This window comes from Dromiciops gliroides, chromosome 4 (genome assembly GCF_019393635.1).
Source record: "Dromiciops gliroides isolate mDroGli1 chromosome 4, mDroGli1.pri, whole genome shotgun sequence".
Taxonomy (NCBI): domain Eukaryota; kingdom Metazoa; phylum Chordata; class Mammalia; order Microbiotheria; family Microbiotheriidae; genus Dromiciops; species Dromiciops gliroides.
This window is the reverse complement of record NC_057864.1, coordinates 80607406-80622508: the sequence shown is the minus strand read 5'-3', so window position 1 is coordinate 80622508 and position 15103 is coordinate 80607406. Positions and strand designations below refer to the sequence as shown.

The window sequence follows — 15103 nt, the reverse complement described above, 5'->3', positions numbered from 1 at the left end:
TTTGTGGTGGCTAAGAACTGGAAAGCAAATGAAATATGTTTACATGACTTCACATGTGCAATGGGTATTATATTGCTTGCCTTCTCAACATGTGGGGGAGGAGTTGAAGGGAAGGGGAGAATTTGGTACTTAAAAAAAAGAAAACTTAAAATAAAAAACGGGGACAATGTCACTGACAGACAATCAGTAAAGATAATGCTTGAATTATTTCTTCAAATGTGCCCTGAATAATCTATATTTTCTTCCTTCTTTCATTTTGAAAGATAGTTGGTTAATCTTAGATCTACAGTATGTAGCTAATAGCATATTTTGACTCTGATAATTCCACAATTAGTCAGGATTTACTTAGCACATCATAGAATTATATTTGCTTATTTGTTAGCAAAAAAATCTACCTGACTAAACAAATCATTGCAAACATGTGAAGACCTAAAAAAAAAATCTCAGAACAGGAAACCAAGTTGAAATCATAATTATACTAACATCAAGTGTTCCATTAATGATGCGTGAATTTTTCATTTCATGTTATCTTTTGCTTGATTGTAATAAATGTGTTTTGCTTAGAAATTTATAAAGGAAAAATAATCTGGATGTAGTTGGACACATAACCCACAGATATTATTCAATAATTCAAATGTACAAACGAAAAATTTTGGATGTTTGAAGGGATGTAGGAAAACTGGGACACCAATCCATTGTTGGTGGAGTTATGAATGGATGCAGCCATACTGGAGAGCAATTTGGAATTATGCTCAAACGGCTATAAAACTGTGCATACCCTTTGATCCAGCAATACCACTGCTAGGTTTATATCCCATAGACATCCCAAAAAAGAGAGAAAATAACTATTTGTACAAAAATATTTATAGCAGCTCTTTTGGTGGTGGCTAAGAATTAGAAATCAAAGGAATGCCCATCAATTGGGGAATGGCTAAACAAGCTCTGGTATATGATTGTGATGGAATATTATATGCTATAAGAAATGACAAACAGGATGGTTTCAGAAAGGCCTGGAAAGACATACATGAACTGATGTATGATGAAGTGAGCAGATCCAGGAGAACACTGTGCACAGTGAGAATGGTAATATTCGATGAAGAACTGTGAATGACTTAACTATTCTTAGCAATACTATGATCGAAGACAATCCAAAAGGACTAATGATGAAGCATACTATCCACCTCCAAAGAAAGAACTGATATTGATTGAACACAAACTGGAGCATGCTATTTTTCACTTTCTTTCATTTTTTTCTTTTATTCAAGTTTTCTTATGCAAAAAGACTAAGATGGTAATGTTTTACATAACTATACATGGATAACATATATCTAATTACTCTCTCAGGAAGGGAGAGAGAAGGGAGGGAAAAGGGGGTAGATTTTGGAATTCAAAACTTTAAATAAAAATGTTTATTATTTTTAAGAATAATGCATATATATGTTTCTGTATGTTGCATGTGTAAGTAGAGGTATATAGTGTATATGTATATATTTGTGTGCATATATTCATATGTATACCTTTATATAGATGCAGATACAGATACAGATACAGATATACATATACATATACATATACATATACATATACATATACATATACATATACATATATAATACCATATTGAATAGCCTCTTCCATAGAGACTGTAAAAAGTATTGCTCTTTCTTGAGCAGAAAATGGAATCTTTGAGGAGATTATGACAAGACTGGCACTTTATTTTCAGGAAAGAATGCTAATGATGGGCAGAGAAAGACTAAATGAATTACAGAGAGAAAGAAGATAACTTTCTGGAGTGACTAAATTTAACTCATCTTTTGAAGGAATATTCTGACAAAATTGTTGAAAGATTATTTTTTAATGCTGTCCTTGCCCCCTAAATTATGAGATCGTGTTTCCATAATTGAGAAGTCAGTAATGGTTAGAGATGATTCAGGCTATTATTTTCCTCAAAGCTAATACAATGAAAATTATGAAATTTTTGTTTTATTATTTGCTATATTGTTAACACACTCTATAACAAGTAATCTTGTTCTTACTAAGGGTAATTTGGATATATATGTGTGTTTTATAAATATATGTTTATCTGGAAAGAGAGAGGTGACAAAAATATATGCAGAAAAAAGTTTTTCCAGTTGATTTAATAAATAATCATTAATAAATCAGAGTAGAGTTCAAAGATAATTAATGAGGTAGATATTGAAATTTTAATAATTTGTGAGAAAAGATGAAAATATTATCTGATTACCTTAGAAGCAGAGATGAGAATGAATAATGTAATAAGTCAAGTAGATGGCTGAAGTGGTTTGGTATGGTTGTTGACTTATGTACATACACAAATGCACACACTACACCTATATCATATTCTATCAAATACATGTATATATCATGTATATATTACATATATGTGTGTACATGTACATACAAAATACTTACAGTATAAAGGGTACCATCAAAGAAATTAATAATTGAAATATTACAAGGATTTATGATGAGAGTAAGCAATGATCAATGAATTTCCTGCATTACTCCCTGTAATCCTCTTAATTTCCAAAGAAAACTAGGAAATTCTCTATGTTCTATCACACTTATGGGAAACCATAGACAGGGGTCACCCAGCATGAGCAAACATGAATAGACCACATCTGCATCTTTGGAAGGAATTCCCATACAAATGAAGTAAAAAATCCATCAACATCATTTCCTGCTAATGTATAATTTCACATCTTTTCTCCCTTTTGAGCAAGCACTCCTATGGACCAACTCTCTCAAAGTCAGTTGGGTTTTTCTTAAGAAATTAAAATAAATTCACATTAGTCTTTTTGTCTTTTTTTTCTTTTTTTGTGAGGCAATGGGGGTTAAGTGACTTGCCCAGGGTCACACAGCTAGTACGTGTCAAGTGTTTGAGGCCAGATTTGAACTCCTGAATCCAGGGCCAGTGCTCTATCCACTGCACCACCTAGCTGCCCCCCACATTAGTCTTAAGAGAATATGGCTAGGGAGGTGGATATGCTGAAAATGAAATTATGTAATAAGTTCCGAAGGATTTTTTTTAGATATTTACAATTTTGGCTTATCCATTCCACTGATTCATACCTCCACTTATCATTAGATAGAGAACTGGCTGTTTTTACATCATACACTAAGAAATACCTATGTGTATTTGGGGGAGGATACAAAGAAGAATTCAAAACATTGGAGTTACGTGGTTAGACAGGGTGGGACAAGGAAAATTACACAAGTTAAAGTTTACACAACAGGGAAAACAGCAAATTGATAATCAGTATGAAAAAAGAATGAGCAGGGGAATGAGACATGAGCTCAGTTTAGGAAAAGTCAAACTCGGAACAATATGTCTTTTTAAAAGTATTTAGACTGGCAGGTGGGAGTCAGAAAATGAACACTGGGTGAAAGGTCACAGTGAAGAGATCAATTGGGAATCATTAGTGATAGAGTAACTGCTGAAGTTATGAAATAAAATGAGTTCATCCAGGAGAATGTGCCGAGAAACACAACATGATTAAAAAGGAAAAAAAAAGGTTAGATAATAAAGTACATTCTATTGGTCAAATTTAATTTATCACAATTAAAACAATGCAATAAATTTGGAATTTCTCAAAGAAAGTTATTATTGTTGTTATTGATGGAGATTATATTGATCCTAATAATTTTCAGTTATATTTCTAACAAATTACTACTACTACATCTTTTAGGAGAATCTTTGTACTTTCTCTATTATGAAACAAAACTAGATACTACTTTACTAAGTCCTATAGTCCCCAAACAGGAATTAAGGTAAGGACTACTTACTTTTGAAAACAAATGTCAGTCAGTCAGTAAACATTTACTCAGCACCTACTATGTGCTAAGTACTGTGCTAAATGCTGGGAATCAAAGAAAGGTAACAAACAGTCCTTGTTCTCAAAATGCTCAGAGACTAATGGTTGAGACAAGATACAAAGATCTATGTACAAACAAGTCATGGACTCTTAAAATTCCTAATTTCCTTCAAAGCTTAGCTCAAGCACTGCCTTCTATAAGAAACCTTTCCTGATTCCTGTCAGCTGTCAGTGTCACCCCCCCACACCAAATTACCTTGTATTTATTTTGTAACAATGAACGTGTGCATGAATGCATATACATGTGTGTATATGTATGTGAACATTTCTCTCTCCCTTTAGAATGTAAACCCTTGAAAGTAGTAACTATTTCATTTCTGTTTTGTATTCCTAGTGTAAATCAATGTTAATTGGTCAATTGATTTTCACAAGGTAATATGATGAAATAGATAAAGTCAAGAAAACATGGCTTCAAATTCCATGCTTGACACATGTTAGCTGGGACACCCTTACCAAGTATTTAACTCGGTCTACAATTTAATGTAGTGGACTTTAGACAGGGCTGTACTCATTCCAAATCAACTTATTATTAAAGCTCTCAAAAAGGTGACATCATCATCTTTTACTCATGTTTTCCAGTCTCTAATACCATTCATTAACTCCTTACAGCAAATGCTTTTGTCCATCCACATAGCTTTCCTAAAGTAAAATGCTTTCATAATGAATACATTACTAGGAATTACATTCCCTGTTTACAGGACTTAGAGCTTACTCCTAAATGATATAAAACAGTAAGTGAAAAGAAGCATTGTCATGAATACATTTTCAGTACCACAATTCTTCTCCAGTATTTTCACACACACACACACACACACACACACACACACACACACACCATTATTCCATGTTTTCTCCTTTAAGTTGAAGTGTCAATAGTTAAGTTGGTATTTATAATCTATAAAAATTATGTAATTCTTAGCACATTCTATCCTCTCTCACCACTTTGCCACTCATGAAAGAAGTAGAAAAGTCACACCAAGCTGATGGCTATTTCATATTTTTGTTTGGTTCATTGGTTATTTGTAGGTGCTTTGGAGAATGTGAGAGTTTTCCTTTGTGGTGATTATTAAAAATGGTTAGAACCATCAAAATCAGGAATAGGGTCAATTGAAGTACGAGTTCTAGATATCAGATTTCTTTTGTTGACTCATATATATTTCATTTGCTTACATATACAACTTGTTTCCCCCAATTAAATATAAGCTCCCTGAATAATAATAATAACAACAACAATAATATTTACTGAAGGCAAGAACTGTTTATTGTTGTCTTTATGTCTCTAATTCCTAGTCCATTGACTGGCACATTGTAGGTGACTGATGATTGATTGATGTAACATCTTTGTGCTTTAGATAAATTCTTAAGATACATTGACCAGGGGCAGCTAGGTGGCAGAGTGGATAGAGCACTGGCTCTGGATTCAGGAGGACCTGAGTTCAAGTCTGGCCTCAGACACCATCTCTCTCCACTCTATACGTGTTTGTCCATGAATTTAGGGAGTAGCCTTTCTGAAGTATTAATTTGGGTTATAATAATCAAGGCTCTAGAAGACAACAGCTTCAGATTTTATTTTTTAAAAATATATTTATGTTGCATTTCATCAGGTCCATTAATCCCTTTTTTAAAAGATTGTTTATCTGTTTGCTCGTGAAATGTTAACATGTGGGATTTGTTTACCTCATTTCTCTCTCTTAACACATAGTTGCCTTGGCAGCTTCATGTTTATTTCTCTTATTATTGTTGTTACTTTAATAATAATATTACTTTATAATTGATTTTAAAATGACATTTTAGGCCATTCAAGTTATCTAAAATTCTGGTAAGAGATCTGAAGAAAAACTCCCCTCTAGCTTATTAATTTCTATATTAAACAATAAAATATCCATGCTTCACCAAAGTGATTTTTTTCAGAACATCATTAGTGGTAGCATGTTTGATTAATTTGGTGACAATAATCACAAAATATATTCCCACCACGATAGGCCAGTAAACATTGGGATGGCATATTTAAGAAGAATTTCAGTTGTCTTAAGAGTATTTTCTGAATATATAATTCTTATTGTCAAAAAATCTCCTTGAGGCATGTGTATAGAAAACAACTGTATTAATAAATTCATTCATTAAAAAATGTATATATTTCTACTATCTTCCAAAAAATAAGCGTTTGCTGGAAATTAGATACTATTCTTTTAGTATCATCATTCTTTTATCCAACATAAGATTACACTATTTTAAATGATCTTCTCTGTGAACATCGTGCCATTTTCTAGCATAGGTCTACTCAGTCAGAACCATTACACAATTAGAATGACTGGGTCTTACTTAAGCTAATCATTGGTAGAATGACAGAAGTTCCAAGTTGGGAAAGGAGTTCAGGAGTCATCTAGTTCTGAAGAGAAATTTCTTTTCTAGCATCTTAACAAATTGTCATCAGCTTCTACATGAAGTGATGGTAAACCAATTGGGCATCTGATCTCACTTCCTGACAGGACATTACTGTTTTCAACAAACCAACATTACCTCTCTATAATGTCTACTCATTTCTCTTTATTACAATAAGTCATACAGATTCATGGCTTGAAAACCTACAGGTTCATGGCTATACTGCTTAGTCTTGTTCAAGGATATTGGCCCAGGTTTGGTGAGTATATTTTATGTTCTAAATTCTCTCTTCTACTGTTGAGTTCTTAGTAGTGTATTGATAAATTATGACAATTAAAAAAGGGCATAAACATCAAAAAATCTCTAATGGGCTAGATATGAAAAATGAGCTACTCATTCTCAGATATGGCCAGTGAGTTCATTGCTTTCACTGGAGTATATATATATATATATTTGTCAGAGATATGCCCTAAAAAATAAATAAAAAGAAAATTAAAAAGTGAATACCTGGACATACATAGAGCATTTTCATTATAATCTTGTCTAATTTAATATGAATATATGTATCCCTTATATTATATGTATACATATATTTCTTAAAAACAATCTGTACAAAATAGTTATTTCTTATTCACATCTTTCTTATTCTATGTATATGTAGATGGTTCTATTTCTTAAGGACTATTAACAATAATAACAATGAAGTTTTATTTTATAAATGAATAAACAGGAATTGGTTTCTGTTGAAAGTATTTACTGAATAAATGATCCCTTCTTCTCAGAGAGAAGAAACCATATACACTTCTGAACCAGGAAAAAGGGGGGAAATAAACCCTTTTCTTCTCTTCTTGCCTTTCCCACAAAACACAGGGTTATTTCTGTTATAACATTAATAAATGCCTGACTGTCTTCTTTAGGAAGTACATTAGCATTTTATCTATCTGGAATTTAGTAACCTCATCAATTTCAGACTGAGGACAGGACAATAAATAAAGTTTGGAAGCTGCCAAAAGAGAAGTCAAGAAATCCATTCACACAAAACATCATACACTTCACTTATTAGAGTCATTGAGACCCTTGGCTCTGACTCAATTTATTTTTATTTTATACATATTTCTTTCTTTTTTTTTCTTTTTTTTTTGTGGGGCAATGAGGGTTAAGTGACTTGCCCAGGGTCACACAGCTAGTAAGTGTCAAGTGTCTGAGGCCAGATTTGAACTCAGGTCCTCCTGGATCCAGGGCCAGTGCTTTATCCACTGAGCCACCTAGCTGCCCTCTATTTTATACATATTTCTAATAAGTTACTTAAACTGTTTATATTTGGAATAAGCAAGTTGAATCTGAGAAAGGGGGTGCTATCTAGGCAGAGGAACTGAGAAGATCAAGAAATGACAGTATCATACCAAGGGAGGAAATAGAAAACCCATAAAAAGCAGACATACAAACTCAGAAAACCAAGTCAGGGTCCATTTAATAGCAAGTCTATATTTTCTTTTTATTTTAATAATGGTAATCCTGAATGATTCAGAAAAAGGTTAACATTTTGCTAAATAGAGTTTTGAAAAGCAGAGAGATACATTTTTTCTTAAATATTTCAATCTCAAATAGTTAAAGTAGAAAACATTTTGTTTTTTTAAAAAAGGGAACCTACACATATTGGTTACATAATGCTTTGTGTCCCAGATAGTGAAGGTTTTTTACTCTATGTGTCCATTCTGTACTGAAAGAATGCTATGACATAGCACTAAGAGATAAGCACTGTCTCTATAAGGACAAATATTCGCCAAAACACCAGTTGGCAAACTGCCACAATAATCCAATACTCTCTCCACCTCTACCCTGAGAAGAGAAATTAGTCTATTGAATGCATATGAATTAAGTTACATTTTAAGTATATTCTATCATATATGACATTATTATTATTATTATTATTATTATTATTATTATTATTATTATTATTATTTTGCAGGGCAATGGGGCTTAAGTGATTTGCCCAGGGTCACACAGCTAGTGTTAAGTGTCTGAGGCCATATTTGAACTCAGGTCCTCCTGAATCCAAGACTGGTGCCTTATCCACTGCACTAAGTACCTGCCCCCATATACAAATTATTACACGAATATTTTATCAGTGACCATAAAATTAAAACTATGTTACTCTTATTCTGGTAATAGGTGGTTCTGACTATGTCTATGGTCAACATTGTTGGCAGACAAAAGAAGTCGTCTAGACCCCTCTGAAGAAAAAAGATTCCATTCCAGCAACCCCTTCCAAGTATACTAATGTAAGAGACTCAGTGCATACTGAAGACAGAAAACATAATTCATTCTACCAGGTACTGCTGAATGTTGAATGCAACAAACTCTGACTAAGCATGAGCTATATGAGACAGCTAATTTTCTCCTACCAAATAGAAATTATGTTTTGTGTAAAGCAGGGTGTTCGTTTCCACAGTAAAAGGTTGTTTTGTTTTGTTTTGTCTTGAGTTCCACCAAAGATATATTATAATTTTAGTGGAACCTTGGCCAAAACCTTATATGAGAAGCCCGTAAGGGAACAGGGCATTTGAGCCCAGGAGTCATAACTATGACTCACAATGCTAGACCTTCAGGGGAAGGGTGAAAAGAATTTAGCTCAAAAAATACTATTTTCTGCTCCAGTGACTTGCTTTTTAAATAAAGACGCAGAAAATAAGTGGTATGGACTAGTGTTTCTCTGCTTCAAGAATGCCAGTGACTGTGACCAAAAAAACAAAAAATAAAACAGGGCTCCAGTAAACTGAAATATTTATGGCACCACCTTTGGTAGTAGCAACTATTTTTAGTAGGGCTTCCCATTACATCCAGGAAAAAATACAAACACCTCTGTTTGGCCTTAAAAGCTCTTCTTAACCTAGCTTCAGCCTGCCCTTCCAAGTGTACACTTCACCACTTCCTGTCATGCATGCTCTGGTTTGGCCAAACCAGCCTTGCTGTTACCTGAACATGACATTCTGTCTCCTCCCCGATTTTGTATAGGCTCTCTCCCATGCTCTCTCTCCTCCCCTCTATCATTTGGAATCCCCACCTTCCTCCAAGGCTAGGTTCAAGTGTCACTTCCAACACAAAGTCTACTCTAACCCAATTATTAGCATTTACTCCATTGAAAAATTGTTATGCTCATTTTATATATTTTTAATGTAATTGTCTATGTCCATATCATATCCCAGAGTAGAATATATGTACAGCTAAGGGGAAAAGTGGAGTTGGGAAGACTTGAATTCAAATTCAGCCTCAGATCCTTACTAGCCATGCTAGTATTTACTTCTGGTAAGTACCAGTTGGGCACATCATTTAAACTTTGTCTCCTTCAGTTTCCTCAGTTGTAAAATGGGGATAACAATAATGGCATCTACCATGTTGTAAGAATCAATTGAGGTAGTATTTGTAAAGCACTTAACATAGAGTCACACACTTCATAGATACTTATTTCCATCCTTCTTCCCTTTCCCTTGAAGGAAAAGATCTTTTATTCATTTTTGTCTTTGTGTCCACCAGGCAAGTGCCTAAAACTTAGCAGGTGCTTCATTCAATATCAATACCATTCAAATCAATAACTATTGTCTTATTAATTTGAATTGTATTGAACTGAATATTCCACCTATTCTTTTAGTTATTCTTTCTAAAATAGTCCTCACTTCAAGATTTCCTCTCAGTCTGTCCTCCACTGGGAAGATAGCACAGGACTCTGTGCTCCTATACCAATGGAGATTATGTCCAGCACAACTCATTTGGTCACCCTCATTCCTCCCTACCTTTCCAACCCACTACTTACTGCTTCCCCTATACTATAGCCAGCAGAGACAAAGTTAGAGATAGACAGAAATAGACAGAAACAGAGATGAGACAAAGATAAATAAATATATGATAGATAGATAGATAGATAGATAGATAGATAGATAGATAGATAGATAGATAGATAGATAGACAGATAGACAGATAGACAGATAGATAGACAGACACAGACAGATAGATGGATGGATAGATAGATAGGAGATAGAGGTAGAGATAGAAATGAGATAGAACTGAGACAGAAATAGAGACAGAGATAGAAATAGAAATGAGAAAGATATAGAGATGAGATAAAGACAGAGATGTAAGAGAGAGAGAGATGAGACAGAGACAGATGAGACAGAGATAAGATAGGGAGAAAGATGATATATAGATAGATAAGAGATAGAGATGAGATAGAGATAAAGATATTGATACATTTATAGATATAGCTATAAGCATAAGGAAGGGTACAGATGAAATTGAATAAGATATGACATATAGAAAGGATATATGTATATACATACATACAAATAAATATAATACACATATATATGTATATATACTATGCATACACACATATATCTTCACATAGAAAGAGAGATTTATAATCAGGAATCCTTTGTATATTCAATTGATTTAACTTAGATGTTCAATCGTTTTTCAGTTGTGTCTGACTCTTCATGACCCCATTGGGATTTTCTTGGCAAAGGTACTGGAGTGGTTTGCCATTTCCTTCTCCAGCTCATTTTACAGATAAGGAAACTGAGGCAAACAGGGTTAAATCATTTGCCCAGGGTCATACAGCTAGACACACAAGTGTCTGAGGCCAGATTCAAACTCAGGAAAACAAATCTTCCTGAACTTAGCCCCAGAACTCTATCTACCATGTTCAGTAAGGTCCATGAATTAGACTCCCCTATTGTGTTTTGCCTTTGACCAACGCTGAACTAATAATTTACCCCAATCCCCAGGGAAATGAGACACAGTAGACAAATCACCAGATCTGGAATCAAAGGACTTGAATCTCCACTCTGTCAATTACTAGCTGTATGACCTTGGTCAAAACCCTGAGTTTCAATTTCTTCATCCAACCATAAATTTAGAGATGGAAAGGGTTCCCAGAATTATGCTAGTTCAACTTTCTCATTAAACATATGAAGAAACTGAGGGTCAGGGAAGTTGATTAACCTATTCAAGGTCATACTAGAAAGGAACATCCAAGACAGAATTTGAACTCAGGTCCTCTGATGCCAGAGTCAATGCCATTTTCCTGTACCACACTACCCCCAAAAAGTGAAGGCTTTAGATTAGATGATTTCTTAAGGTAACTTCTAGTTTTGACATTCTGTTTCAACTTCTCAAAGTATGAATTTTATAAACAAAATTAAATAAAACCTCTTACCCTTAATCCCAGGACCTAAAAAGAGAACTTGATATAATACTTGATCATATGTTGCTTCCTTTGGACACTAATAGTTTTATTTTTAAACCTTATCACCAGATCAGAGTTAGGTAATAACCAGGGTTACCATCTATAACAAAGTCTGGAATGTAAGTGCCACTCCTAGCACTCATTTTTTTTCAGACTAAAAGCAATTTCAGAAAATGATTCCATGGTACATTGTTTTAATTGCTAATGGGAAAATAAATTTAAAAAACACAAATATTTGCTTACAGTCCTGAGAAGAGAACGAGTTATGTGAAAGGGAAAGATACATGAAAGTGAAAGACAGTATCATCTGGTGAAAAGACCTCTGGATGTTGAGACAAGAGGCCTGGGTTTGAATCCTCTTTCTAGTCATTACTAGCCCCTGGAATTATGGTCAAGTAACCACCTCTCTGAGTCTGTTTTCTCATCTGTAAAATGTAGATAGGAATACTGGTACTGTTTAACTCAGAGTTTTATTTTAGTGGAAATTACGAATTACTAGGAGTCCTTCAAAAAAGAGAAAACCTCTGGCTTTCCCTTTATAATATGCTAAAATATGTTAAAAGGTTGATTCCTTAATTTAAAAATTTCTATCTAGTGCTGTTTTCCAACATGTAACTTGGGTCTTAAGCAGAATGTCCCAAAACTCTTACTGCAGTTTTAAGCATTAGTAACTTAAAACTGCACAAAGACTTTTAGGATGACCTGTTTTTGTCCAAAGGGATGCTCCTTTTAATGGGACAGCTAAGTGGCAGAGTAGATAGAGTGCTGGGCCTGAAGTCGGAAAGGCTCATTTTTCAGAGTTCAAATCTGGCCTCAGACACTTACTAGCTGTGTGACCCTGGGCAAGTTATTTAACCCTGTCCCCTTCAGTTTCCTCATCTATAAAATGAGCTGGAGAATGAAATGGCAAACCACTCCAGTATCTTTGCCAAGAAAACTCCAAAGGGGGCCACAAAAGACCAGGAACAACTAAAATGACTGAACAACAACAAAATACTTCCTTTAGTAGTGTGCCTATTGACTGAACAACAGGCCACGAAACCAGAAAGACCAGGGTTTAAGTCTAAACTTTGATACAAACTGGCTATTCAATCCTGGACAAATCACTTTCAGTTCTCTAAGAAAATCTCTAAGACTATTTAAAAAAAAAAAAAAAGGTGTTGACCTGCATGGCTGCATGGGTGGAGGAGAAACATCTGGGAGGGAGTTCCCTAAACCAATGAAATCACAGGTCTAGGGGCGGCTAGGTGGTGCAGTGGATAAAGCACAGGCCCTGGATTCAGGAGTACCTAAGTTCAAATCCGGCCACAGACACTTGACACTTACCAGCTGTGTGACCCTGGGCAAGTCACTTAACCCCCACTGCCCCGCAAAAAAAAAAAAAAATCACAGGTCTAGTTCCTATCCCTATGTTTACTAATTTTGGAATTGCCAAATAAAAGAATTTTCACTGACAAAATGTCTATGCTTACTTGAAAGCACTAGACATCATGTTCTTCATCTATATCACTGTCATCCTAGAGTGAAAAATTCCCAAGAACATTTCCAATGGTGAACATGTTTAAATCTCTTAGAGAAAATAGCACTTAGTTTAAAGGTTGCAACTTACATCACGTGATGAACACAGGCCTTCACTATTCTTTGGACCCAGGAGTTTCTTCATATTTTCTTTTATGTTTTCTTTTCTCTGTTGTCTGAAAATTTTTTCCTGGTCACACAGAGCCATGCTGAATCGAAGGTCAGGAGAAGAGCTGGTGTATAAAACAGATGAGTTCATGAATACCACAGCCTTTGAACAAAGGCAAAAGTTATTTGTTTTTGTTGCCCTGCTACTTCCATTTTATATACCTGCTCAATACCCATAGATGCTCCAGTGACCACATGATTTCTGCCCCTTCTCAAATCTCACTCTTTGGAAAGAATCAAAAACTCAGTGACTGAATAACAGTTTAAAGTGTTAAAATATATCCTGTTCTGAGACATATACGGTTTTTTATTATTATTCAGACTATGATAGTCCATCAATGACTTTATCTTGGAAAGCCATTTTAAATGGAAAATTAACTAAGGCCTAAAATAAATTGGAAAGGGGAGAGTAGTATGGTTCCTCAATTAATTGTATTTTATTTTTCTGAAATTCATGTAAAGATATTTTTCAACATTCATTTTTGTAAGATTTTGAATTCCAAATTTTTTCTCCCACCCTTTTTTCCTCCCCCCCAAAGACAGCAAATAATCTGATACAGTACAAGCATGTTAAACATAGTTCCACCTTAGTCATGTTGTGGGGGGAAAAAAAAACGGAGAACAAAAGGGAAAAACCATGAGAAAGAAAAAACAAACAAAAAAAATGAAAATAGGATGCCTCAATCTGCATTCACACTCCATAATTCTTTCTCTGAATGTGGAGAGCATTTTCCATCATGAGTCTTTTGGAATTGTCTTGGATCATTGTATTGCTGAGAAGGGCTAAATCTATCATAGTGGATCATCACACAAAGACATTTACGTTCTAATGGATTTCAAAGAAGTTAATCTCTAATGGTTTAATTTTAGAAATCATCCAGGGGGTAAGGAAAGGCAGGCATGTCTTGAGGGGCAGCATGACTCAGGGATACTTGATGTTACACCATAAAAGGATAACAGAAATTTAAATCAGAAAAACTAGACTTGGGTTCCCATTCTACCTCAAACTTGCTGTATGACCTTAGTCAAGTCATGGCATTTCTCTAAATCTCAGTTTCTTGATCTATCACATGGAGATAACACTTGTGATGTGAACATTATAGGGTTTTGTGAGTATCAAATAAGATAACAGGCAAAAAATGCTCTGGAAATTGTAAACCACTATATTGATAAAGTTATTACTCTTTTTATATCTGAACTACAGCTATTATATGTTGGTAATAGGCAATGGACTGACCTGGGATTTCATTACCACATGAGGAAATTCCCTTTACCAATGCAAGTCAGCACCTTCCTTCGCTGAAACCCTCTAGTATTAGAGAGTTGCTTGGTTTAAATTGTTAGGCTAAGTGATTTGTCCAGGTACACATAGCCAGCATGTGTCAGAGGCAGGCCTTAAACCCAGATCTTTCTGGCTCCAAGTCCTCACTCTGTCAGGTTTCTACATTCTGTTTTACATTGCTAATAATTACATTAAAATTTAAAATGTAGAAGCCAAGCATGACATAAGAAATGTAAATATTGGATACAAATGAAGGAAAAAAAAATCTGTCCTTTTAAATGAAGGGAATTCTAGTCTCATTTCTAACCATTTCAGGTTTTGGTTTGATTTATTTTTCTTGAACAATATAAGATGTAAAAGGATTTATGGAGCTTGACAAATGGTGCTTGAATTGGGCAGAACAGACTTCATAGCTAATACAACTATTTTTATGGTCTCTAATAGCTGCACAATACACTTTAAATGCCATGGTCTATCAAATTCTTTAAAAATTCAAGTCAATTCAATATATTACCCTATAAATTGGTAGATGACATATTATATTAGTTTGGCTTTTTATTTAAGGAAAAAAAATTTCTATGAACACGAGATCCAAAATGTGTTTGTATACATTCC

General features: G+C 34.4%; 1 protein-coding gene across 1 annotated transcript in view; it reads right to left on the bottom strand.

Annotated features, from left to right (window-relative positions):
* The window catches only part of PLA2G4A (phospholipase A2 group IVA), a 169588-nt gene that overhangs the window by 61125 nt on the left and 93360 nt on the right, over positions 1–15103 (bottom strand). Inside the window, 1 exon segment of the mRNA XM_043999866.1 lies at positions 13130–13271. Coding sequence (XP_043855801.1) covers positions 13130–13271 — 142 coding nt within the window.